At 35.9% G+C, this 26916-nt stretch overlaps 1 protein-coding gene across 2 annotated transcripts in view; it reads left to right on the top strand.

Annotated features, from left to right (window-relative positions):
- LYST (lysosomal trafficking regulator) overlaps nt 1–26916 on the top strand; it is a 74793-nt gene that overhangs the window by 26559 nt on the left and 21318 nt on the right. Inside the window, exons 10-31 of one of the 2 annotated variants that reach the window (XM_083858435.1) lie at nt 247–313; nt 1103–1212; nt 2178–2601; nt 3673–3817; nt 4580–4753; nt 6169–6329; nt 7696–7886; nt 9356–9601; nt 11152–11325; nt 11585–11734; nt 12344–12481; nt 14140–14338; nt 14694–14825; nt 16950–17592; nt 18018–18195; nt 19077–19246; nt 20573–20803; nt 21710–21876; nt 22363–22515; nt 23748–23939; nt 24430–24599; nt 25563–25769. In XM_083858435.1, the coding sequence (XP_083714561.1) occupies nt 247–313; nt 1103–1212; nt 2178–2601; nt 3673–3817; nt 4580–4753; nt 6169–6329; nt 7696–7886; nt 9356–9601; nt 11152–11325; nt 11585–11734; nt 12344–12481; nt 14140–14338; nt 14694–14825; nt 16950–17592; nt 18018–18195; nt 19077–19246; nt 20573–20803; nt 21710–21876; nt 22363–22515; nt 23748–23939; nt 24430–24599; nt 25563–25769 (4422 nt within the window). Of the gene's footprint in view, nt 1–246; nt 314–1102; nt 1213–2177; nt 2602–3672; nt 3818–4579; nt 4754–6168; nt 6330–7695; nt 7887–9355; nt 9602–11151; nt 11326–11584; nt 11735–12343; nt 12482–14139; nt 14339–14693; nt 14826–16949; nt 17593–18017; nt 18196–19076; nt 19247–20572; nt 20804–21709; nt 21877–22362; nt 22516–23747; nt 23940–24429; nt 24609–25562; nt 25770–26916 lie in introns of both variants that reach the window. The other variant, XM_083858434.1, reaches the window with a different exon arrangement.

Here is a 26916-nt window from a genome sequence, read left to right as displayed (position 1 = left end):
AACTGAATCATGTATGCCTCCTGCAAAAGACAATAATTTGAAATTCAGAGTCTCTCTTCTCAACTGAACTGTATGGAACATAAAATATTGTTCATTGGCAAATATAAAAACAGTCCATAATTGCAAATAATTTAAATTATCATTCAAATCAATAGTAGACAGAAATTGATTAGAATAATTTATTTTTTAGTTCTTTGAGCTGGTGTATATTCTTCAGATATTTATTTTACCTATTCTTTTTAACAGGGAGCTGTTAAACACCTTTTGGGAGGATTTCTGAATATATTGACACAAACAGAATCTAGATTTCATGGTAAGTTAAAGGTCCAAGTAACTTAAATATTGGTTTTTAAAATTTAATGTATACACAGTCAAACAATGCAAATGCAAAATTGACAAAGGATATTCATTGGCACGTGAATTTATGCAGCTGCCTTTTTTAACTTGTAAGAAACTTGTACAACTTTAGTGTAAATATAGGGTTATTTCTGAGCTAGTGGAAATAAGTTAAAGAAATACTGGTTGATCTTAAAATGATAGTTGAAACCATAAACACTACTGTAACAGTGTTAAACATTGCTTGGAAAAATAGCAGCTGATGAATTCTCATTCCATCACAATGTGTCTGTATTTCCAATTTCTTTGTAACCCAGATCTTGATGATGCCTTGGGTTTTATTTCTAACTGGAAAGCAGCTAGCGAATCCAAGAATGTAGAAGCAGATGAAATGCTTGCCCTAAGCTAGCTTCACAACAGGAGGTGGTGTAAACCCATCCCAGGACTTGGATCCATGGTGGCTTTGTGGGGAGAGCCTTTTGCAAGGCAGACACTTGGTTCTCAGACTTTGACTCCATTTTGCAAACCTGAGTCAAAATTTAGCATAGCACTGGTTGATTCAATGAAATTTTGAATGATAGTCTAAGGCAGTGCTGTTGGATCTCTCTATAATTCATCTTGTAATCATTATTGCTTCCTTAATTTGAAATGTTGTTGACAAACACTTTGAATTCCAAATTAATCTTTCCTTATAACAGTATAGAATATGAATTCTTAAAACTTTAAAAAATCAATTTCAACAATATTATTGTCTCCTTATTTTTAGCATGTCAAATGGTGCTGGTAGATCTGCTAGTTGCCTTGATGAGTTCACAGACCTGTTCAGAAGAGCTAACTCTTCTTCTGAGGATATTTTTGGAGAAGACACCTTGTACGGTATGTATGGAGTGGCACATAGCAAAATTCAGAGGTCTAATGAGAAAAATGAAGCATAAAGGAAATTCTTTTATGTCCAAGAATTTTGGGAAATAAGGAGATGCACAGCAATGTTTGAACTGATCAGAGCAAAGACAATATGGTTGTAGAAATAGTTCCTTCTCAAAACCGGAAAAGGAAAGAGTAGATGAGAAGAGAAGGGTTTTGAAGGCTGTGTTGGTCCTGGGAACTTTCTTCGGAAAAAGAAACCAAGAATCCTCTCAAGGAGACTGACATTGTGGTTATGGATGACAGAACAACAACACAGTAGAATTTGGAGCAATTCCTTTAAAGTTATGAGGCATCTCACTATTTTGAGAATGCTTTAGCAGCAGGAATTACTTTCAAAAGTGTCCTGAGTTAGTTGGCGAGATGCTGGAATCTACTGCTCGTGGGGGATATACTGCTGAAATAACTCTGTGGTTTCTATGAGAGTCTGTAGAAAAATACAAGCAGAAAAAGAAAATTACTGTGCAGTGTGAAATAATACCTAACCAAACAAAGAGTCACAAGTCAATTTTTCAATGGTAGCTTGTAATTATTGGCTAAATAACAAGAGAAATTTTTTGGCTTAATGGCTCACCTAGCTTTGTTACTGGTTATGCAATAAAAAAGTTGTGGCCTGTGTGTGCTTTCTTAACCAACCTCAAAACATGGGGTAAAAGGTGCAGTCTCTTTATGCACATAACAGAAGTGAGATAAGATTGTGCAGTGACCACCTGCTGCATTTCAGCTGATTCCTAAGCATGGTAACTTGAAGTTTAATCTGCCCAGACTAAATCACCAAAGCTTTGTTGGGCCACAGTCTGTTGAAGTTACTACCCGATGCTTTGCCAGTGCGTGTAGGTTTGGCTATATGAGCTCATTTCTCTTGGCAAAACATGAGTGCAAGGTTTTTTTCTAATTTTTTGTTTTATTTCTTCCAGGAGGTACTACTCAAGGGTGTATTGAAGATTGTAGACACTAATATTTATATGAATCCATTACAATACCTTGCCTTTCCTTTGCTGAATGGCACAAATTTGAGTAGCAGTTCCTCACAAAAATGTGCTGGTGCTTCCAACAATAAAAATGCTGGACTACTAAAAAGAGCAAAATTGTCACAGAGCAAGAAAGAGGCAGATGGTGAAAACTTGAGTCACCAGCTGCTTTCTTCTTGGCATGTAGCCCCAATTCACTTGCCTTTGGTTGGGCAAAACTGTTGGCCACACATGTCCGATGGCTTCAGTGTCTCACTGTGGTTTCGTCTGGAGTACGCTCATGAAACAGAAAACTCAACAGAAAAGGGGAAAAAAGTCAAGAGGAGAAGCAGACTCATAGCCGTAAGAGAGAACAGTTTTGACAGCACAGGTGAGGATCTAGTATTTTGTTTTTATTGAGGTAGCACTGAAGGATTCTGGTTACAAATATTACTAATCTATGTACTGTATACAAAAGTTTGAAATTTTATGATTGATATTAAACAGCAGTAGTAGTATTTCTGGTTTTTATATGGCTACTGTACCATATACTTAGAGATACAACATTTCCAACCGTAGCTCTTGAATTAGATTAATGCCTGTTTCCTTAGAAATGTAGTATTCTTATTGAATTTGTAACTTCAGTAATATATATGCTACTTCATGTTATGATGAAAATAATAAATGCTGCAGGTGTGGTTATGGAAAAAACCTGCTCAAGTTTGTTTGATTTAATGTCTTGATGATCAAGTCTCAGGCTGACTCAGTATAAATCCTCTTAACTTTCCTTGTGTGTGCACCATGTAAATGCCAATAGCTGTTTAATAATTTTTTGTTTATATTTTTGTAGGGACTCAGATGCTCACAAACTGTTCTCAGCAGAATCTTTTGGATTATAATTTGTAAAGGGAAAATTCCTTATTTAAAGTGTCTCCCATTCACAACACTTGGAATACATTTACTCTTTTTTTCCTTCTTTTTGTATTTAAATAGAAGGAAGGGAAAACCCAACCCTGAACCTTGGAACTCACTAGAGTTGCTTTTGTTGCATCTGTGCTTTTGCTTGGTAAAGTAAGAATACTGATCATGCTTTAGGGGTAGGATGATTTGTGAAGAAAAATCTGAAGATTTCTTGGTGCACACTAGTTCAGCATAGGAATGTAATATCATATGTCAAAAGCATCATTGGTGGAGTGTATTCAGCTCAGTGGATTTATATATTGCAAACAAAAACATGTAAAGTGGTGAGTTAATGTTAAGTTCCTCTGTTTCTGTTTGAGATCTAGGTTTCTAAAAAGAATCCAGCTTATTAGTCAGCACACTTTAAAAAAATCAAACCAAACCACCTCAACCAAACAAAAACCAATTCTATGCAGTACCTGAATTGTTTCTTTTTACACTTGATATATGCTGTGAAAGGCGTTGTTTTATTACATTGTAATTGCAACGTTTATGTTTCTAGAAGAAACCAAGTCTATAGGAATGGAATATGTAAGCCTGGGAGACAAACTTGTTGAAGATGGCTGTATTCATGTAATTTCACTGGGTTCCAAAGCTCTGATGATACAAGTTTGGGCAGATTTGAACACTGGAGCATTCATATTTCGGTATGGTGTATTAGTCCTGTGGACATATTGTATTGTTACCTCTAGTAGCAACTTGCGGATCATACTGATAGAGAATAGAGAAATGATTTCTATAGTAGAGACATCTTGCACACTGGTGGGGCAACATCAAGTAAGTGTATTGGATACAGATTTATCAGCTTCAACTGGTAAGCTCTGGTCTTGAGTGTTTCATGTAGTCATTTATAAATAACTGCCCACAAAGTAGCAATTCAAGTTCTAACGAAATCACACAATAAATGTGAGAAGACGGAAAAGATTTTTGCAGCTGTAGGTTTTCACACCTCAGCTGTGTGAAAATTGCTGTTATGTAGTACTTACTGGGGCAGTCTTGGTTTTAATACCTTGAGCACATTTTAGCCCTAATTTAGTTCTCATAAATAATTCTTAAGTATCCTTGAAATGTGTCTAAAACTGCAATTTTAGAATGCTTTATTTCTGTGTTCAAAGCACCTGCAGTTTTTCAATAAATTGATTTCAACTTTTCTCTAAAATGGACATATCTTTATCTTAAATGTAAGTAGATTTATGCAAACAAGTTAAATAACTAAGGTGAAAGCATTGTGATAATTTTCCTTGCTTATGTTGAGCACTCTAAAAATAGAACTGTGATCAAAAAAATTGCCTGTCAAAATTAAGGAATGCAGTCTCAAATTAACTGAGGCCAAAATGTGTAGATTTGAGGCTTAAAATGCCAATATGGAAACACACCCCCTCATTTTTCCTTTTCTGTTGTTTTCATAGTATGTGCATGGATCCAAATGATGAGATGAAAGCTGGTCTGCTGGCACAGGCTGAATCTCCAGGGAATGTTTTCCATGTGGGCAGGTGGCAGCATTTGGCATTAAAATACCTGCAGAAGCCAGAAGGCAAGAAAAATTTCCATGGAAAGCTGTTTCTGTGGGTTTCTGGTCAGAGGTAAAGAACACATTAGTTGTACCTAGGTACTTATTTTCTTTAAAAGATAGTTTCTGGTAAGAAAACATCTGCAATATTTTGGTACAAGCTGCAGTTAAGGTTGAGTAGCCTTCTAGGAGGATAGGAGAGGGAGTATGTTACACAGTTAGGAATTCTTTAGAATGTTAGAGATATCCAGAATATTCATGGGTTACTTTGAGAATTGTAAGTTTATACTATGGACCAGTGCAGACATCAATGCTTTTCTTCATCACAAATAAGGGAAGGAGGCAAATACTACAAGATTTTCAGTAAGATCCAAAATAAGCCATGACATGAAGTTAGCAGTAGGCATAATGTGTCTGGTTGAATCCAAATTCAGGAGGTGTAGTATAGGTCAGGTACTGGCAATATTGTTGGAAGTAGGAATTAAGAGGAGTGGGAGAAAAGGCACTCACTTTGTTCCACTGAGAAAAATGAATAGAGAAGAAATAAGTAAGTATTTCAGACAAGAACTGATGGTGGGAAGTCCTACTTCCGCTGCAAAGTTAAGGTCCGTACTCCTAAATGATACTGATACTAGGTTGAGTGAGCCTGTGCCTCCATGAATTATTCACTGGTTAGATAAATAGGAATTTATTAAATATCAGTCTTTACCCCTTTGTCCTAAAGTCCAGTCTGTGAAGGCTGTGTTAAGTCTGTGTATGCTGGTCTTCAGTGAAGTCCAAATATGGAGATATTGGGGAAAGCTAAAACTACTACAATGTTCTCCCATGTGTAGTTGTTGAGGTCTCTCTATATATAGATTTAGTTGCTAGTTTGCTAGTAGTTAGGCTCTTTCAGGAAGCTTTGAGTGACCTTTACAGTCCAATCAGTCTGTTTATGTAAAGGCACATAAAGTTAATTGGATGCTTTCTGAAAGCATCAGGCTCATTGCCTGTGGCTGTACAGCACACCAGTTCTGACAATGTTTCCTGGTACAAACAAATCTTCAACATGGTGTTTTCTAGCATTTGGGAACCACTGTTTTCATGATGTGCTTTAGCATGCTCAAAGGACTTTGACTTGTTAGAAACAGTAGAAATGATTGAAAAAAATGTGGTATTTTAGAAGTGTGTGTAGTGTTACATACCATCTCCTCTTTGAGGTCAGAGGAAAGAAGGAAGGAATTTCAGAACTAGGAAAACTTGATTTTATGGCAACCCTAGCTTGGGACTCTATTCATCTGTTCTGTGCAGTATTGGAATGCATATATCATTATGTTACTGAGTTTTAAGGTGCCTGGAAGTTGAAGAGAACTTCAGTAATTTAGTGTTGATGACAGCATGGCTTCTCACCTACTGAATATTAAAATTAATTTTAAACCTAAGCTGAATATTTTAGATAGCAATTTTGATCAGTTCCTAATATTTAAACTTGTGTATTTGTGTTTTTAGGCAATGTGAGATTAATTTAGATTTTGCGCTACCAAGGAAAACAAGCCTATCATCTGACAGTAACAAAACATTTTGCATGATTGGCCATTGCACATCGTCCCAAGAAGATCTGCTTCGATTGTCGGGTAGATGGGATCTTGGAAATCTACTTCTATTTAATGGTACTTTTGTATGCTTTTTTTCTTGAATAGGTGCTCATTTCTTTTTTCCCCTCCAAAATCAAAGGCTTATTTTAATACCTTTTCTAACATGCCAAGTTTTTACAGTGAAAACAACAATACACTGTTTAGCAGCATAATATATCAGGGAGAATGTAAACAAGTGTTTCAGTATTGGATACATCCTAATGTGTCCTGACATATTCTCTTGCTTTCTGTTTAGTGCCATAATTAGCAATTTTCTTAGAAATTTTTAAAATAATATGTTGGGGTAGAGAATAGAGAGTGATATTTACTCTATTTTTTTTTTCTTAAAGTACTCAGTTTCTTACCTGGAAAACTGATTTCACTTACCTGCTGCTAACTTGCTAACTTCAAATTACGTAAAGCATGTTAAAAAGTTAATAAAATCTGTACAACTGAATGCTCGGAGTTAAGCATGCTTATTTCTGGGACTTAGTGTTACTTTGGAGTTTTCTTAGATATATAATTCTCCTTCCTTGGGAAGTCCTATCTTGTACTTCTGGGTGTTTGCTTAATGCTGAAGGCTGGAACCCTGCTGCTTTGTCACCTGGCATTTCAGATGTCAGTCAGAACTGCTCCACAAGTGAGATCAGTTTGCCCAGGATGTGTGGTGCATGCAGGTCCTGTGTGTGTAGATGTATTTGTGGGCCATAGGCAAGAAACTTGTCATAAATGTAACCTGTAGAATCTATATGGTCTAGTTGCCATGTGCCATGTGCCTGCATAACTGATGTGTCCAGAGAGCCCTGGATTTGCTGCTGTACAGTTGTCATGTACCCACACATCAGACCTGGGTCCTTCTGGATGCTTCTTCTGAGTTTGTGTTCTCAGGTCACAGATGACCCAAGATGTGCTGCCCAGAAAGGGGAGGAAGGTTCATTTGGTCTTCTACTTCCTATGGGCTTTTTTTCCCTTCTGTCACGTGTAGTGAGCTGTTGCTGTTGCATCCTGCTCAGTCACTGCCAAGTCTCCAAGACAATGCAGCATGTTGCTGCTATCTGTAATCTTGCTATGCTTTGAAAGCTTTGAGGAAGCTCAGATAGATGACTTCTTCATTTTAAAATGTGAAATTAGTCAGAGATGTTGATCTTCAGTTCATGCAAATCATTTTCCTGACTTGGTTTCAGTTGCCTTTGCCACTGAACTAATCTGGCCTGTGATGTTCAGAAGTCACTGAGCTACTGTAGCCAATAGCAAGCATTAGGCTGCACTGCTTGTTTTATCATCAGAGCCTACAAAATCCAGTTGGTGATATTCCTTGTAAACTCTCTGATCCTACTAGCCAATGTATGAATTTTGCCTTATTGTGTAGTAAAGAGTTAACAGATTATTTTCTTGATTTTAGGTGCAAATATTGGACCAGAGGAAGCATTTTATTTATACACCTGCGGCCCAGACTTCACATCTGTAATGCCTTGTAAATATGGCAAAACATTTACTGACTGCTCAAAGTACATAAGTAAAGAGATTCTACAATGTGAACAAATTAAGGAGCTCTTCATGACAAAAAAGGAAGTGGATGTTGGGGTTTTAATTGTAAGTTTCTACTTAAAAATGGTCCTTAATCTTTTAGAACAGATTAAGAAAGTGGGAACATGTTTCCTGCTGTCTCCCAAAGTGCTTTATCTGATCAAAGCAGAGAGGGTCAAATCCTCTTCTCATTAAGATCATTGCAGGGCTCTTCCTACTTCTTTTAATGGAAGCTGAACTCCACACAAGGTGACCATTTCATCTTGCTTTAAGTTGGGTTCTGAAAATTTCTAGGTGTTCCAACCTCTATAAATAATCCTGCACATGAAATCATAGTGGATAAACACGCGCCTCCTGAAACTCTAGGATGGATACATAGCTCTTCCCTCCATTACTGTCAAACAGCCAAGGACTGCTAAATTAACCTTTAAGATTAAGAAATGAGGATTTATCTAGCTGTAAGGAAGAAAAAGAATAAATCCAAATTCCTTGAAGATTTTGGAGGAAGCAAGCTTGCATCACGTTTGGCTGAAAAGTAATTTTCCATCTGGCAGATACTGCTTTTCTCATCTTTCCTGACTGAAACAGCCCTTCCAGATGCAGGTGTAAATATACTTATTGCTAGAAGAAGTATATAATAAAACTTGCTTATCAGTGAAGCCTGCTATATTCTGGGAATTCATACACTAGTAATTCCTGCTGTATGAATTGTTCCCACTAGAGGGATTTTTCTGATTTCATTTTATAGCTGTAGGCAAAGGCTCATTATGTCTGGATGTGATCCTTGTGGACAATGGTACTAAATTTTGAATAGGTTAAGAAGAAATGAATGGGATAACAGCTTAACAAATCAGTCATGCATCTTATAAGCTTATTTTGCCTTCCAGAACACCAGATAGGCAGAGAGAAGAACCATGTGCTCAAGTGATAAATTAATCTTTGCACTTTTGCATAGAGTGCAAGCTCCTTAAGTGAAATTATTTCTCTATTTTAAATAACCTTCCAAATAAGATGATTTTACGTTTCAGTGAAAATAAGTTAGCTACTTTCCATAGGAGCTTTGGTTTTGGTTTAAGTCTCTTCATTAATGAAACTTGCTTTGAGATTCTCTTATGGTAAAGCTGGTTGAAGAATAGAATTAAAACAAAAAGCTGGAAAAGATTTTTTTAAAACTTCAGTATTTTGGATTTGCCGTTTTAGAAATGGAAACTCCTTATATGACCATTTTATTTCAAATTTTCCAGTAACTTTGTTTTTTTATACAAAACAGTTATGTAAGTTTTCAGGTGATGAGAGGAAGATTCTTGATGAAATTTCTTAGCATTTTCTTAATTTTCTGTGCTTTAGCTATTGCATGTGTTTGCTGAGATTTGGGAATCCTGTTGCATTTTAATGTACATGCATCCAGATGCAACCTCAGTGCATGTTAATGGTAAAGTAGAAATGAACTGCCAAAGTTGTTACTACTTGCTGTTAGGTGACTTGCTTTTTGTGTCCTTGGTAGAAAAAAAAATTAAACTCCTTTTTCTTTCCAGGAGAGTCTTGCTGTTGTTTACACCACAAGCTGCCCTGGTCAGTACACCATATATGAGCCTGTCATTAGACTGAAAGGTCAAGTGAAAACTGTACCTTCTCAGAGACCTTTCAGTTTGAAAGAAGTTCAGAGCAATGCATTGGACTCTCATCACCTAAAAGCACTTCAGCCAGTTGAATATAAAACTCTCCAGAGTATACTACATGAAATTGGAGGCACTGGTGCATTTGTTTTCCTCTTTGCTAGGGTAAGGGGGCTGGAGGAGAGGGATGCGTATATGTGTTCTCCAGTATAAAATTTTCCTTGTATCTTGGGTAGAAAATCACATTATTCTAGCTCCCTTGCTAAAAGTCTGCCTGTGTTGCTTTTCTGTTAAAGAAAACTTGTGGAAAATACCTGTGGTATAAGGCTGCATCATGCAGGTTGTCGTAAACTGGAAATGTAATTACAGTTCTGTTGCATTATGGTTTTTGTTTTTTGCCAGTGTATAAGATGGGGTGTTACATTCTGGTTTAGAAGTGGGGCTTTTAAATATCAAGGGAGGTTATTTTTAGGGATATTTTAGAACTGATTTTATTTTTTGTCTCTGATTTTGAGACACCTAAATTCATTGCGTATCTTTAACCACTTTAACCACAGGATATTCACAATGCAAGTATGAATAAAAATGAAACTACATGGTGTGCAAAGCTTTATTTAGTGAATAGTGAGAGCTTTTTGGCAATAACTGTTCAGCCATGTTCAAAGGCTTATCCTAAGAAAAGTTGCTATTTGAAAAATAGTAAGGCCCTAATTTAGTTATTGCTTAACTGTGACCTGTACATGGAGAGGCCAGTCTTTGTGCTAGCAGTCTCTGAAGTACTACAGTTAATTCAAAACTCTACTGTAGGCATAAGACTTGTCTGGTTTATATGCCTCTGGTATTGCTCTGAAAGGTATGGTGAGAGTAGTAACAAATGCACATTAGAATATAGTTATAAAGACACTGCCTGTTGTAATTCCACCACTGATAGTGAAATCTGAGGTGAAAATGCTAATCCATGTTATTTTATTATGTAAATTTATGATAAGTATTTGCTATAGATTCTACTGAAGACCGTTTGTATCAGTATGGCAAGCAAACAATAGATCAGCTGTGAAACAATACAAGTCTTATAGTACAGATGTATAAATGTGTAAGTGCAGCAGAATTAACAGGTACATGTGAAGAGAACCTACAGGATCTGAAATCCCATCAATGTGAGATTTCATTCTTGTATGTTTTTGGTAAAATTACTAGTTGCTCTTGGGATTCAAGAATTGTGGAAAGCAAAAAGGGGAAAAAGGATTTATGGTCTTCATCTATAAAATTGCTAGTCTCTTTATGGATAAAATAAAACTTTAATGTTTGACATTTACAGCTAGATTTAGTCTAGAATTTCGGAAACCTTTTTTTTTATAGCTTAGCCACTTCAGAAAAATACTTTTTTTCAGGGCAGTTTATTCTTATTAGTGGCTCATGTATTTCACAACCTTGTGACTCTGTAGTATGGCAAGTACCTTCTACTTAAAATTTATTTAGAACAGATTTTTTTCTTGGAAAGGAATTCTTGTATTTCCTTAGCAGATCATAATTTAGCACAGTAGAAAGTATCACTTGAAGTATATCTAAATGTACACACAGACAAAATGAAGATTAGGTACATAATCTCAAATGCTTTAGAAGAGATTTAATCTGTAAGTAGTTATGTAGAAGTGCAGCAAAGCTTTTTTCTAGGTGTTTCTCACTTAAACTGTCTTAAATTGCCTTTTCCTCAGGTAGTAGAGATAAGCAGCTGTGAAGACACCCAAGCTTTAGCACTACAGCTTATACTGTCTTTAACAAAATACAATCAACAGAGGATACAGGAGATGGACAACTGTAATGGTTATTCTATGATCCGTCGGGTGTTGATCAAACCAAAGTGCATTGTTGGGTTTCGTATGCTGAAGGTAAAGTCCTCTTTTAAAGCTGATATTTTGCTTAATATTAGGACGAATCTAGAAACTTCCCAGAGATTTTAATTGTGCATTTGAAGCTGATTTTACAAAGGCAAAACACTGATTTGGAGCAAGATTGGTGTTGACCAGGTCTTTCCTATCAAGAGTATGCTGTCGCTTTAAGGATTTTAATTTTTTTTTTTTGTAAATTGGGTAAAATTGAAGTGCTTTGTTTTGATACTCAAAAAAAAATTCCACCCTTTTTTTTAAGACTCTTCTTGAAGGATGCTGTAGTGATGAGATTCTCTATATAAATGAAAATGGGCAATTCCAGCTTGACCCAGATTCTACTGCAGTTATTCAAGATGTCCAGTTGCTAGAAAAGCTGCTGCTTGACTGGAAGATATGGTCTAAAGCAAAGGTAAATGCTTAATTTTGGAAATACTTCAGGTCTAGAAGTCAATATTTTTTAAAAAAGTATTATCAAGTCTGAAATTAATTTCTCCCATTACATAGTAGTAACTGGAGTAGTAGTAGTTAGTTAATGACTACAATTTTCTAAAATTAATGTTCCTTATTTTTCTTTGAATAGCTGTTTGTAATATCAATCTCCTATGATCAATGATGGAGGTAGCCTTACCATATCATATTCTGTAAATGTGCTGTGTATGCATATGACTTCTTAATTGAATTCATAATTTTTTTGTGGAAAAACTGAGGACCTGTTTTCTTTTGGAGTTAAACTGTTGAAAATAACCCTTCAGGGTTAATATACCTAAGAACGTACAAAAGTAATTTTAGACAAGTAATTTTTTTAGCTTAATCATTAAAATATGCTTAATTTTGTACGAGCATGACTTTTGTGATTAGTTTCCAACCTGTTCTGACTTGATCACTTGCACTCATGTACTCATCATCTTAGGTGTAAAACTAACTTGACTTTGTTGTGTTTCTTGTTTGTTTTTTTTTCCTCAGTATGTAGACTCACAAATATATTTTTGAAGCTAAATTCCTGTTTCTTGTTTTTCAGCAAGGTGTTTGGGAAACCCTGTTATCAGCTCTAGAAATCCTCATCAGAGCTAACCATCACCAGCAGATGTTTAACATTAAACAGCTATTGAAAGCTCAAGTGGTCCATCACTTCCTCTTAACTTGTCAGGTTCTGCAGGTACTTCCACACTGAAATCCTACTTTGTGCTTGGCAAATACTCGTTTTTATTTGGGGAGGATGGGGTAGAAGAGGCCAAATTCTGTAGCAGAAGTTGAGTAGACGGTCCAGACTACTTCCATCTTCAATAGGCATTGTTGCTGTAAACTGGTACAGTTCCCTACTGGGTGCTCCATTTACTGCTGTAACCATGTGGTGTGATCTGGAAACAGGCTCTACACAGCCATAGACCAGCAGGAGCTGCAGTGAACTGTCCCTTTTATATAGAAAGATGATGTCTCTTGCTGATTCTTGTCTTTTTACTGAAAACCAGATACTGTGCAGGTATCTGTCTGTGCTGTGTCTCATCAGAGCTAATGGGGCAGCCTGCCTGTTGTGCTCAGTCTGAGCACTCATCTCAAAGTTTTGGTACAGTAGTAGCTTCCTCCCTGGCATGGAAACAGCTATGCCAGAAAGGGATTTAGAGAAATGCCTCACTCCTTTGATACACTTCTTAAGAACATGGTTTTGAAGTGGTTTCCTGTTTATAATGCATGTATCTATTTGTAAAAATATACATTGTAATATTTTTTCTTGTACTCTTTATTTTTTCTTATATTCCTTTTTATTCTGAGTTTCTCACTTCAGCACATGGAATGCATTTATTGGGTTTTTTCCTCTTTTAATGATTTTTTAACAAAAATTTTGCTCATTTTAGTATCTGTCAATTTTTAGTTTCTTCATTTTTTCCTACTTTTGGAACTTGTAAATAATATAGTTAACTTCTGAAATCGTATATTAGTGCAAATGGCTAGACACAGAATGTTTCATAATGTTTCTCCTGTAATTTTGCATATTGGGCAACAAATTAATTTCTTAATTAAAAAACTACTCAAATTGGTCAATGATTTGGCAATTTTGTGGGGGCTGATGGAATGAAGGTGAAACTATATAAGCCATTCTCTTTGGAAAAACTTACTTAAATTAACCTCATTTAATCTTTTCCCACAGTAGTCTCAGTTAAGGTGCTTGGGTCTCAAAAAAGGAGGTAGATTTAGCAAAATTGAAAAGAAACAAGACACTCACCATGCTCACCTTTCAGTGAGGTTTCCCACAAGTTTCTTGAAGTTTTGTTCAAAAGTCCATATTTTTTTAATAGATTTTTTTCAGGTAGCCGTTGTTAAAATATATAGAATGCTTGATTAAGCTGAAATTATAAATATAATTATCACATTGATCTCAAATGTGTATGTTTATAAAAATGACTACCGAAGTGGAAATACAGAAGGCTCAGTGTGGTACTGTTCAGAAATTCATTAATACGTTTGAAGTACTGGTATTGGCAACCATTAATTTCTCTACAAATATGTAATCCAATAAACCATACTTTCAATGGTGATTCATGTCTTAAAGTTGCAGCATTTCGTGGCAGAGCAGTATAGTATGGAGAATATAGTAGTTTTTTCTAAAAATCAGCTTGCGTAACATGTAATATTTGGTGCATGATGGACTTGGATAACATTCAGGACATACAGTAGCTCCTCTCAAAATTAAATAATATAGCTTTATTAGGTGAGTTTCTTTTATTTTCTACTGCATCATGACAATTTTTTTAAAAAAGACAGTTTGTCAAATTAAAATTGCAAGTAGCTTACAGTTGTACTATACTTTCTTTCTAGGAGCATAAAGAGGGACACCTTGCATCCCTGCCTCGGGAGGTCTGCAGGTCATTTGTGAAAATAATTGAAGAAGTACTTGGTTCTCCTCCAGACCTGGAATTGCTGACACTGGTTTTCAATTTCCTCTTAGCAGTTCACCCTCCCACTAATACATATGTTTGTCACAACCCTACCAACTTCTACTTTTCCCTGCACATAGGTAAATATGCCACATTTAGATAAACAATAAGATAAAAATCTGGTCATAAACTAATATTTTAAAAAATACTTTGCTGTATTTTAATGACTATGGCAATATATTAAAAATTATTGAACTGTTGGGACTTAATAGTGTAAACTTTTCTTACTTTTACTTTTCTGAAACAGGTTACAGTTAGACTGTTTACTTGGTTTACTTGGAGAGGTTTCTTCTGTCTATAGCCATAGATAATTTCTCTGGTGGTTATGCCTTTAACTTTCTTAAAGTTTGATGCTGACTACTGTGAGTCTAATTTATCAACAGTGCAAACAGAGAAAGCTTTTACATAACTTTCCCTTTTGTCTTTTCTTTCTAGATGGCAAAATTTTCCAGGAGAAAGTTGAATCACTTAGGTACCTGAGAAATTCCAGCAGTGGTGGGAAGTCAGTAGACAATTCTGCATTTGTGATAACATCTCCAACTGGATTTACAGCTTTACCACTGGAAGGTAAAATTTACCACTTTTGGCAAATTACTAAAGTGCCTCGAAGTGTTACTTTCCTACAGGTACTTCTTATAAAGCTCCCTCTGTCCCTTGGAGCTTGATGCCTGAACAGCAGAGTAAGAAGGATGGAATAGAACATGCTACCTAAACTGCTCTTCATTCTTAAGTTGAAACAAATTACCACATTGATGGCTCAGGCGGTGAAGAGGACCAGATAAGCAGAATCATTTAATTTGTAAAACAGACCTGCTAGAGATGTATGAGAGTACCCTGACCAGGCAGCAGTTGAAGTAGTGAGCCGTAGGCAGTTGTCTTATCCGGGCAGAAAGCATTAAGACAGTTTTCTTTGTCTTTTATAATCCCTAACATCCATCCATATATTTCAGATTGTGTGTGACTGGCTATATTCTGGATATCACAATGTAATACCTTTTACAATTGATGTCTTTTTGCTACTGTGTTTAGGAAAAGGAAATTGAGTCTTCAAGCACTACTTCAATTCAAACAATGTTTATTCAAGTTTTTTAAGTCTTTTTAGTAAAGAAGTGTTATGAAGAATTGTACTAAATTGTACAGTACTAAATTGTGTGTGGAATCAATCCTTTTCCCATATGGAAAAATGTACGAAATCTTATTCTTCTAAATGAGTACTTTTAGTACTTTTTTAATATCAGTATTACCAAATTATTGGTTTTGATTAGAGATTATTCACGTGTACCAGAGAAATACTCAACATAATTTTTTGTGAAAATAGATGTTTGAGTGTTTGTGATTCTTAATTTGATGTTCCAAATAAATATAAATGATGTATAATTTATATAACCTTATCTTAAATCAGGAGCTATAATAGTGATAGGACAAGAAGTAACGGGTACAAATTAAGAGGGGAAGTTTAGGTTAGATAGTAGGAAGACATTTTAGGGGGAAATTTAGGTTAGATAGTAGGAAGAAATTTTTTAACTGTGAGGGTAGCAAGACACTGGAACAAGTTGCCTAGGGAGGCTGTGGATGCTCCAACCCTGGCAGTGTTCAAGGCCAGGCTGGCTGAAGCTCTGAGCAACCTGGTCTAGTGCCAGGTGTCCTGCCCATGGCAGAAGGTGCTGGGACTAGAAGATTTTAAAGGTCCATTCCAACCCCTTGACACTATATGATTCCATAAAATATCTGAACTTGTATGTGTGTTAAGTAACCTGGTACCTGCATGTGGGTTTGCAATTTGTTGTACTACCTGCTAGTGTGTGTGAAAACTTGACTGTAACACTTGCAGCTGTGTAGCTCTCCACTGTGTTGTGAAGGCCACCTTGGACTGGCTGTGTTGGTGGGTGTGTATGTATATTCATATATTTCTCATAAAAAATACATTCCTAATGCATCATCATTGCATTAGTACTAACTGATGCGTAGTTTTCAAAATACTTGTGAATGAAAAAATTCTCCTCTTCCTAGACTGACAGGGAACTACTACTGGTCTTGTATACAGACATCTTTCTCTCTTAAAACTGTATTTTGTTAAGACTTGTAATATGTTTTGAAAGTTTGACCATTTCAGATCAAAATATGCAGTAAAAAGCAAGCACTGTTAATTAAAACACGTAGTTATTTGTTCTAAATTTGAAGTATGTGTAAAAACTTTGGTGCTAGAGAGTTGCTGAGTAGTAATTTGACTTCCACTGAAACACTGCAGATTGGACCTCTTATGCGAAGCTCCAAATAGAATAAGCTGCTTTATTTGGGCCTGCTTTGAACAGGCATTCTGGTGTAGACATCTCCAGATGTGCCCTCCACTCTCTGTGATTCTATAAAAGTTCCTGCTGAGGGTTAGGTGAAAGGATCATAACTTAAATTTAGAAACTCCAGTTTATTGGCAGAAATTACTTTCCATTTTATTTCTTTCATATTTGTGACTTGCTAAATATATGGCTGAGTATCTGCCATAGATCCTATCTATTACTATCTCTACTTTGATTAACCAAATCTGAGCTAGGCAGGCAATGTTAGGCACTGAATCAGTTTTGCACATAAAAAAATCTTTGATTCACTACAGTTTTAAATAGATGAAGATTGTAACATTGAGAAAAGCTGGGTTTTAGTGTGAAAGGAACGCTGAAGATATCCTTATTTCTCTAGGGACCACTTCCAAGGCTAGTGCACAGCAGAAGACAAGCTCTCAGGCACCAAAAAGGCTTTCCAGAAGCTTACCAGCATCACCAACTTGCTCACCCCGAGTTCATAGAAAAAGACTGACTGAAAGAATGGGAAGCAGTGTTGATGACCTGCAGATCCTCAGTGAGCGTGACTACGTTGATCTCCAGGGTAGAATTGGTTTTGTAGAAAGTTCTGAAACTATAAAGAGAGTACAGGAAGAGCTCTTCCTTAGCAGCTGTGAGTCTGCAAAAACAGTTTGTGACTCGGAGCTAACATCTGCTGAAACATTTGAGGATATTGCAAAAGAAGTAGAGTTATCTGAGAATGCATTAGAGAGTAAAGAAGCTGATACAGACCTGAAATGTAATGAAGCTGCTGGTGGTGCTGGTGCAGCTGAGGCATCGCTGCGTCGTCCAGACAATCTGAAAGGGCTGCCTTCATTTCAGAAAGGCCAGAGTAATTTTGCCGGGTTGGGCTTGGCATTCTCTGTTCTTGGAGCATCATCAGCCATTGCTCGCTGGCCAAGCTTGGCTGACAAGAATGTTCTTCCTGAAGACTGGGACACTCTTGCATTTTCTTCAGCTAATGACAGTACCCCAAAACCATCTGAAAGCCCTGATGACAGGTAAGCACATAAAATAATAAATTAACATGAACTTTAATTTCACAGTTCTTGCTCTTTATTGCTATTCCATAAAAATTCAAAGTCTGAAAAATAAGGGAATGTTTTCAATGGCTGTCATACACAAATTTATTAAGCTTTTAGAATATAAAATGTTCTGTTGTTTCAGTTTTTACTGTATTTACGTAACAAATTTTAAAAATCAGGATTTTTGCTATGTACAGTAAAAGTGGGAACTGCTCACAAAAAGAGTAGTTCTGGTCAGATTATTGTTTTTACTACCTGCCATCTAAAAATAAGTGTTAATGAGTATTGGAGAAATTATGTCTTCCAAATTTCTAACCCGAACCCTCTTCCTGTCCCTCAAGAATTGCAGTTTCGCGTTTTTTAATCTTTCCTGGTGTGATAAAACATATTCCTGTTTTCAGATGTGCAGAAGACTATCTTGTCCTTATCTGTTGTGGATTATATGACCTCTTGCGTGGAGTTCTCCTAATCCTACCAGATATCATGCTAGAAGATGTGATGGACAAACTTATCCAACCTGATTATCTTATAGTTCTGGTGAACCACCCATCTCCTCTCATACAACAAGGAGTCATTAAAGTAGGCCTAATATCAAATGTTTTCTCCTAAAAAGATGTGAACCAGCATAGTTAACATGTTGGAAATGTGATGGGGTTTTAATATTTTTTGTTTAGCTTTCTTCAGTTTTTTACATTAATTTCTGAGTTTTAAGATAAGATTTCACCCTATGAATTAAAAAAACCCAAACCAAACAAATCACAAAGCAATATAAACAGACTCTTTGAATAGATAAATACAATCTCTAGTGTAAGCCAAAGGCCTTAAGAGCTTATGATAACATTACCATTGTAAATGGAAGCAACAATGCAAAAAGTCAGTGACACAAAACATGATGCAGTGTGTAAAAAAGTGCTTGCACCTTAGTTTGACTTGTAACAGAGATGACTTTGAGTTATTCTGAGGAGTCATTCACACATTCGTGGACTGAAGATGGACTTGAAGCTTCAAAATGTTTTCAGAGATTTTTGTAGTATTAAGGACAGTGTTTCTGTATGATGACATTATGTAGATAAAAAACATGAAGTAGATTTCTATTTTAATTTGAAAAAGAATGACTGTATGGCTTTATTGAGACCAAATGTCATGCATGCATTTGCATACTGAAGTGCAAGATTGAACAAATATAAAAAGTTTGAGTATTTAGGTATGCATTTGCTAACTGTTGTGTGTGATTTCATCTGCCTCAAACTTGATGAAAAACGTAAATGTTCAGATCAAAAATATATTATCAGATGTTGATTTTAACAAGGACAGTGTAGATTGCAGCTGCAATAGTATAATTGATGTTTGCAGTCCTGAATTTTAATGAAAATTATTTCAATCACAGACAACAATTTAACTTTCAGGGCAGTTATATTAAGTGTTTAACTCTTACACCATAATTATGCATTTATTTTTAGTTGTTGGATGCATATTTCAACAGAGCAAGGAGGGAGCAGAAGGAGAAATTCTTAAAGAATCGTGGCTTTTCTTTGCTAGCCAACCAGCTGTATCTTCATCAGGGGACTCAGGAAGTTGTAGAATGCTTTTTGGAAATGCTTTTTGGCCGCTCTGTTGGCTTGGATGAAGAGTAAGTAATGCTTTGCTTTTATGTCCTGTAACAATTGGTGAGTTACAAGAAATTCACTTTGCTGCTCAATAACCATAAGAAAGGTCCCTCCAGAACTATTTTGGTATGTTTTACTTGTTTAACATTGAAATATATTCAGATCCTTAGGGCTATTGTGTGGCCCTTACATTGTTTGTAAGCAACTTCATCTGATGGAGGCTGTCAGCTGGGATCTTGTTAAACACTCAGAATTTGAGTGCCTCAGAGGCCTTGAACTCAAATGTCATGTAATCAGTTTAATTCTCTGTTGTCTCTGATCCTACATGAAACTGATTTGTATCCTTAGAAGTTTTAAGTAGTAGTCACTTGACTTCTCCTCTTGGATTTTGGTACGTAATTAAAGAAAAATCTTGATGCCACAACTGCTTCCTTGTCTTGGGTCCAAATTTTAAACAGACAGCTGTATAAGGAAATGATTTTTTTTAGAATTAGTCTCACTACTTAATGTTTGTACAGAAATCACATGTGTAAATATAATCATTGGGAAAATCTTGCAAAAAGTTCCTTCTCAATTGCTGGCTCTGCAGGATTTGTAGACAAATTACTTTTGCCTCTTGACTTGATCTTCACCACTCAAAAACTATTCTTGTTTAACTGCAATATTTAGTCATGGCTGCTTAGTTTGCCCCAAGGCAGAGAACTACTACTTCTTCAGGATTTATTATGGGGCTGGAAAGATAATTCTAATGTCTCAAATTTTTAGGATTATGTATAATAGTCACATGATGGGCTGATAACCTTGTAATAGTAATGCAGTTTCTTAGTGCACAAATAAAACAGGTCTGAAGCACTACTTTGAATTCTACAGTCACTATAAGCCAAGTGCCAAACTTAATTAAACTTCAGCAGTGGGGGGGATATAGGATATCAAACCTGCTGCCAGTCAGTATATTGTTTTAGTGATGACAAGCTGTATCTGTTCTCATGATAGTGTCTGTGTTAGTTATAATAGTGACTGTTGAAAGAGTGATGCAACATTTTTCTACACTGATTAAAAACCTCTCTCTTTTCATGAAGTCTGTGTTGTAGACAATTGGTAGCTAGCTGAAACATCAGATTTACTTTTTAGGCACTTCATTTCTTTGTGGCTCTATGAAAAATTTACTTTTCTCTTACTGGATTTTTTAATAGATAGGTATCATTACTACAATTAAATGTAGGAAATTATCATGGGCATCTTTGCCAAAATATGAGCATATGGTACGTAACTAGTATTCCAGTTGCATGCACTGTTTTTGTTATCAGATTGTTCTTTAGGATGTCATTTACTCATATTTCTGTTAACAGATTTGATCTGGAAGATGTCAAGAATGTTGGACTCTTTCGAAAATGGTGTGTCATTCCTGTTCTGGGTCTCATAGAGAATTCTCTCTATGATAATGTTCTGCTCCATAACTGCTTCTGTTTACTCCTGCAAATCATAAATTCCTGCTCCAAAGTTGCAGACCTACTGCTTGATAATGGTTTGCTCTATGTGTTGTGTAATACACTGGCTGCTCTCAACGGACTGGAAACAAAGTGAGTATTGTTTCTGTTGCTGTCAAATATTCTAGGCACAGCCTTAAGGCTAGCAAGAAATTACTGTATTGTATTTTTTCTACTTATTGAAATTATCAGAGAGCATGTGCAAAATAGGTTTGAGGTTTTCAGCTTTATACCTCTAAGTTAATGTTTAGTCAGTTCAAATAATGGAATATAAAATGTTCTTTCCATACCTTAAATATTCAAGTGAAATGACATTTTAAAATGTGAGTTTGTCATGCTGTCTGCACTTTCACTGCTTTTCTTAATAAAACTGAACAGTAAGATAAAGGCCCAGGAAGTGGTAGCATTCCACTGTATCTATGGCCAATATCAAAACTGAAGAAAAGTCTCTCCTGTACTGCCTATGATTTAATATTTGAGATTTTGAGTAACTTCAATGACTTTATTAGCTATAAAGATGCCATACTTTAGAAAAGGTTATACAGATAATAAAGGAGAGACAGGGTTTTGTTATTTTATTTCATCAGTTGGTATCCTGAAGAAATGGAAAACGTTCCTTTTTTCCTCAATATAGTTTTTGTTCAGCATAATTACAAAATGAGATAATCCTGATATTTTTTCTGAGAAATATAGGATTTCAGACTTGTTCTTTATTTTAAAAATCTGATAGTAATATGTGATTTCTTTTCCAATAAAACTGTGCTGCACTCAATATTAGAATGCCTCAAAAATTTGCAGGCATCCAATCTGCCAAAGTTAACGCTAAAGAAATGTCTTGAATTATAATTTTCTAGTCTTCAGCAATACGTTTTATATTAAATACAATATAATATTAGGTACAGTTGGCAAAAGTAGCAGGGGGAATAATAATGAGTTCTTGTTAAGAGCTACAATCTACTAGAATTGTTATGTTTCTGGTAACTACAACTTTGTTTGCAGCATTCCCTTGAATGACTACAAGTTACTTGCATGCGATATACAACAGCTGCTGGTAGCAGTTGCAATTCATGCCTGCAGCTCCTCAGGTTCTCAATATTTTCGTGTTATTGAAGACCTCATTGTGCTTCTGGGTCATCTCCAAAATAGTAAAAATGCAAGGATGCAAAGTAAGTTGTCTGCTAATTTTTGGGATCATGGGACTGGAAAAGTAAATCCCTTCCCCACTGTTTTTTGTTTAATATTCCTGCTGAGGGAGAAGGGGGAGTTTCTGGTGCTGAATCTTTCTCTTCTAAGTGGCTCTCAAATTAGTAGTTTCCCTTAGGAGCCTGCTCCGTGGTCAAGAATTGTGTACTGCTAATCTTAAAAAACAGTGACTGTGAAAGTTCTTTAAGGATATTTAAATGAAAACGTTCTCTACAGTTTCATTTAGCTTGTTTTAGAGTAACCAAATTCAATGGCTTTTCTATTAGAACTCATTTCTGTAGCATCTGCATCTGTGGAATAGTGTGGTGACTTTGTGTTACTCCTGTGGAATCTAGAGTTTTATAGCTTTTGACACATTTTGTGCTTTTACTTGTTCCAAACATCTGGTAAAAATTCCTGAAGATGCATAAAGCATGTCATGTATACTTTGTCTGCCTCTCTCTCTCTAGATATGGCAGTCGTTCTGCAGTTAAGAGTTCTTCAAGCAGCCATTGAATTAATAAAAACCACAGCAAGCCAAGATGCTCAGGAGCAGGCCAGCTCAGCCCCGGCGCCCTCGGCACCGCAGCGCGCAATGTTCCAAAAGCGCAAAGGCATCGCGGGTGAGTAGCACAAGTGTAGAGTTCTTCTACTTTCTCCTGTGTGTATTACCTGATGATTTCTTGGTCTTACCTTCTTTGGGGATTCTCTTAAATTCACAAGTTGCTTAGTAAAGGTGTTTTTAAATTAATTCATAATGCTTGTAATAGCCAGCCTCACAGTAAGTTGATACCAAAATTGAGTTAGTGCTTGTAATTAACACAGCTATGATGAGGGAATTGCTTTGTTGCACAACTTTGCATTAGAGACCATCCTGAAATAAATATCTGCCACTCCAAATTTATACTTGAAAGTGCCACTGTGGTTATGTTTTTAAAACCTGTGTTGAGTTCTAGCTTTAGCAGTAGTACTTTCACTGTATTTGATAGCTAGTGAGTCCTTCTGTAAAGGTTTTGGGGTTATCTGGATGTAAGTTACTTTTGTATGTCTCTTACAAATAAAGCTGCATTAATGACTTCACTGACGATACATTTTTAAAACCTGGAAAACACTTTTTATTCCCTGTTTACTATAGGAATGTTTCTCTTGAGATGGTAAGCTCTCCATCAACCTAGTGAAACATTGTATATGCTCATTGCAGTGAAAATGTTTTTGTATTGGTGAACTTGGTAAGGTGCTAAAGGTAAAGAGAAATAGTTATTTCCAAAAGAAGGAAGTACAGTCAAGGCTTCCTAGTTCATTTCAAGAAAATTCTGAGGAATATTCTTCTAAGTTAGATACTATGCTTCTATTAGTGGCAATAGGTATACAGGTACAATAGGTGTACATACAATGTACACCTAGTGTACCTGTATACCTATTATGTAATAGGTATAAAATGTGTTTGCTGGTATGTCTGGCTCCTCATTTGTGCTGATGAATCCACTCTGCAATATGCAACATTTTGTTGTATCACTGATTTTTAATCCTTTATCTTACTTATACAATAAAAAGAGGAATAAAAGTAGTGGGTTTGAATGTTTAGCACAAGGGTATGGAAGTCATACAATGAATCTGAACTTGAGATTAACTCATTTCATGGTATTACTTATTATTTGAAATTGATATATTTATTCTCAAAAAACTTTAAAAATAAGAAAGACAAACACCCAATGACATTTATGTTCCCTTTTATACTGATACACTTTAAATGTTTGTTTCATTAAATGATGTGAACTCTGGGTGAAAGTAGTTGCTGAGTGATTGAGTTTTTGTGCATTTTAGTAGAATTCTATTCATGCTTCTCTCCTTAAAGGTTCTAGGAAGTTTTCACTTGCTCAGTCTGATGCTCTGCTGGTGAAAATGCGCTCACTAGCAAGTGAGGAATTCAACATGATGATGCAGCGGAGAATGAGCCAAGAAAATCCTATCCAAGCCACTGAGTCTGAGTTTGCACAAAGGTTACAGAGACTGACTGTTCTGGCTGTTAACAGGCTCATTTATTTAGGTAGGATTGCTTTTTGGTTTGTGTCTGTTTTAATGAAACATGAGTTCTTGCTTTTGGAATGCTGAAGTGTAAGAGAGGAAAGTTGTTCTATGGACACAAATTTAATGGATTTTAGCTGTAAAGCATCATTCTCTGTGATTTGTCTCTCAGTATTATGTAACTGGCAATCTGGATAATGTTTTTATCTAAATTAACTGAACAAGTTGTTTTGTTTCTACATTAGTCCATTCATGTGTTAACTGCCTGAATTATTACCTGAAGATTTAACTGCCAAAGGGAGCATCTGCTCTCTTAAAATGCAATTTTTCTGTGAAATTACTAGATTGGTTAGTAAGATTTGATGACTTTGGGAGCTAGTTCAAATTGTGCAAAAGCTAGAGAGTGTAAGTATGGTAAATACATCAGTAAAGGCAGTATTTGATATAATGTCAACTAAAGGATTGTCTTGTTTGAGATGGTACTGATCAATATGTACCTCTTAAATTTTAAGCCTCTACCGAAGAGTGCCTTGATGTACTGGGTATAACAGAAAATACAAGTCAAAGCAGACTTTCAGCACCCCAGCTGGAAGTTCCCGAAGAGGAAAGCCAGCAAGAAATGACTAGCAGAATAAATCCTTTTCTTAAAGAAATGGTCAAAATGTTGGTGGAAGGAATCAAGGTATCCGTTGTAAGTAATTAGATGCTGTCCATATTAAAGCATATTTCATAAGGTTCCTTTATTAGGAACTTTCATGCATAATGTATTTTGTCCATAAATGCTTTTTTTACTACCTCTCTCCATTCACCTGTGGCATTAAAAATGCTGTTCAGCTTCCCAGTTACTTTACAGTTATAAAATAAAAAATGCATCTGTTCTGATTTTTTACTCTTAGCAAAATTCTGCTTGAACAAGAACACAGAACTTACGGACTTTCTTGTACTATGAAAATTTGCTTGTCTCAAATTTCAGCATTTTTTTGCAGAAGCCTATAAAACCAGATCTTGTGCATCCACAAGTGGTGGAGATTTTTTAAGCGATTTTTAATGGTATATTTTAGAGTTGGGAAGGTGACCTTTCTCTTTTTTCAATTCTTGCTAAAGCTGAGTCTTCTAACATACAGGTGTTAGCTTGTTAGCCTTTCCAAGGAGATCAGTTTTTGCTTGGATAATACAAAATGTGTTATTAGACTTCCTTAGGTCATCTTGATAAAAGTAGTTCTACCTAATTTTCTTTCTAGCTCATAAAAATTACATTTGATAGGTGTATTAGCTTTCCACTGCGCTGCACTTGTAGTACTTTTCAAAGGTGGCAAGTTTTTTCTTGTGAACGCACACACCTCCTTCCAGTGCCTGGTTTCTAATCTTTTGAGGTAATCAGAAACTGGTGATTAATGTAAAAGGGCTGTTGATTTAAATAAAAGACCCTCTGTTTTTTAATCCTCTACATCATGATTTTCACTTTCTGGATTGTTTTAGTAGAATGCCTTTTAACCCATAATAATCACTGTACAAACCACAAATTTTGGTAGATAAAACTGTCTTCCATTTTGATCATATTAACTGTGTTTATTTTGCAATGTGAAAAATTTGACAGAAAAAAGTCCTAACCCTGTAATACTAAAAAGTTATCTCCATTCCTTAGGGCACCAGCAGAATGAGCCCTCCAAAACAGCAGTGGAACAGAATCCTCTTGTTATGTAAGGACACATTCCGTACGCAGCTTGGGAGGCTCCTTGTGCATAGCTTGTCTCCTGTGAGGCCTCTGCAGGAGAGGAAACAGGCTTTGGACATGGTACACGAAGTAAACCAGCAAGAGATTTTGCGTGACTGTCTTAGCCAAACTTTGCAAGTAAGCTCAGGAGATTTTAAGAGAAGTTTCTAAAACCTGTATTCAATCTTTTGTCTAGATTTAATGGTTATTTAGAACTGTATGTGGCTAGTTGTTCACTGCTATTTTAGCAATGTTTAGCGGCTGACAGTTGCCGTACAAAACACCTGTGTATATCTCTGCAATTGCCATAGTATCCTGAGGACAGATAGAATTAAGTCTGGGTGTATTGTATTAATACCATTCTGCATCAAACATATCCCCTGTGCAGTGCAGAAACAAAAGGTGATACTAGTTTTAACATGAAGAATTTTACTGAGGAAGTTAGGAATTAACATACCCTAAAAAAGCAGATAAAGGAAGGAACTATTCTTTGGACCTCCTACCTCCTACCTTGAGATTTCCTGAAGCTTGTTGATTGATTGCAACTAGATTTTAAGCGGTCAATCCTCTACCAAAGCAGTACTCTTTTCTTACTCAGCCTTTATTAGTTCTTAGAGTGGGATTGTGTATGCCATGTTCTTAAGTTAAAAAGTTCAATAGGTTCTCCTTGTTTTTCTGAGTTTGCCAGAAGAAAGCTTCTAACTGTATTATGTTAGTACAAGCTTGAAAGCAATCATTTCTTAGAGCCGCAGGGAGAAATCAGGTAGGAATGTTGCAGCTTAAGATCTTCAGGAACTGCAAGAACGAAATAAGACATGTCACAGTTTGTGTCACTGTATACGAAGGAGAGGAAGTATTTATTGGATTAGTTTATGGCACTCACATATTTCTGATCACATATACGTTATTCAAATAAATAAGTTTTTTCGGCTAGAAAAGAGCTGATGTACTAGCAGTGGCTTCTGTGTGGGAGTGTCGTGTAGAGTGTATTTATGGCTCATGTCTGCTTAACTTCATTATCTGTCAGCTCTAATTTGCTTAATCAAGTGAGGTGTAGTGTTCTTGGCAGGCAAAATTAGAAATCTCTGGCACATATTTCCTGAAGTGTAAATAAGGCTACAGGAACTGAGTACTGGGGGAAGAAACAGTTTTCTTGCAAGCCATCTGAAAAATCTGAAAAAGATGCTGGGGCAAACTTTATCATGTGAGGATAAATTGCAGCATGTTTTTTCTAGTTTTATAAAAGTTTATCTTTAACCATTAAAGCTGTCTTTTTCTTTAAATT

This window comes from Zosterops lateralis (assembly GCF_965231275.1).
Source record: "Zosterops lateralis genome assembly, chromosome: 3".
NCBI lineage: Eukaryota > Metazoa > Chordata > Aves > Passeriformes > Zosteropidae > Zosterops > Zosterops lateralis.
Note: the sequence above shows the minus strand (reverse complement) of the source record. Positions and strands in the feature narration are given on the sequence as shown.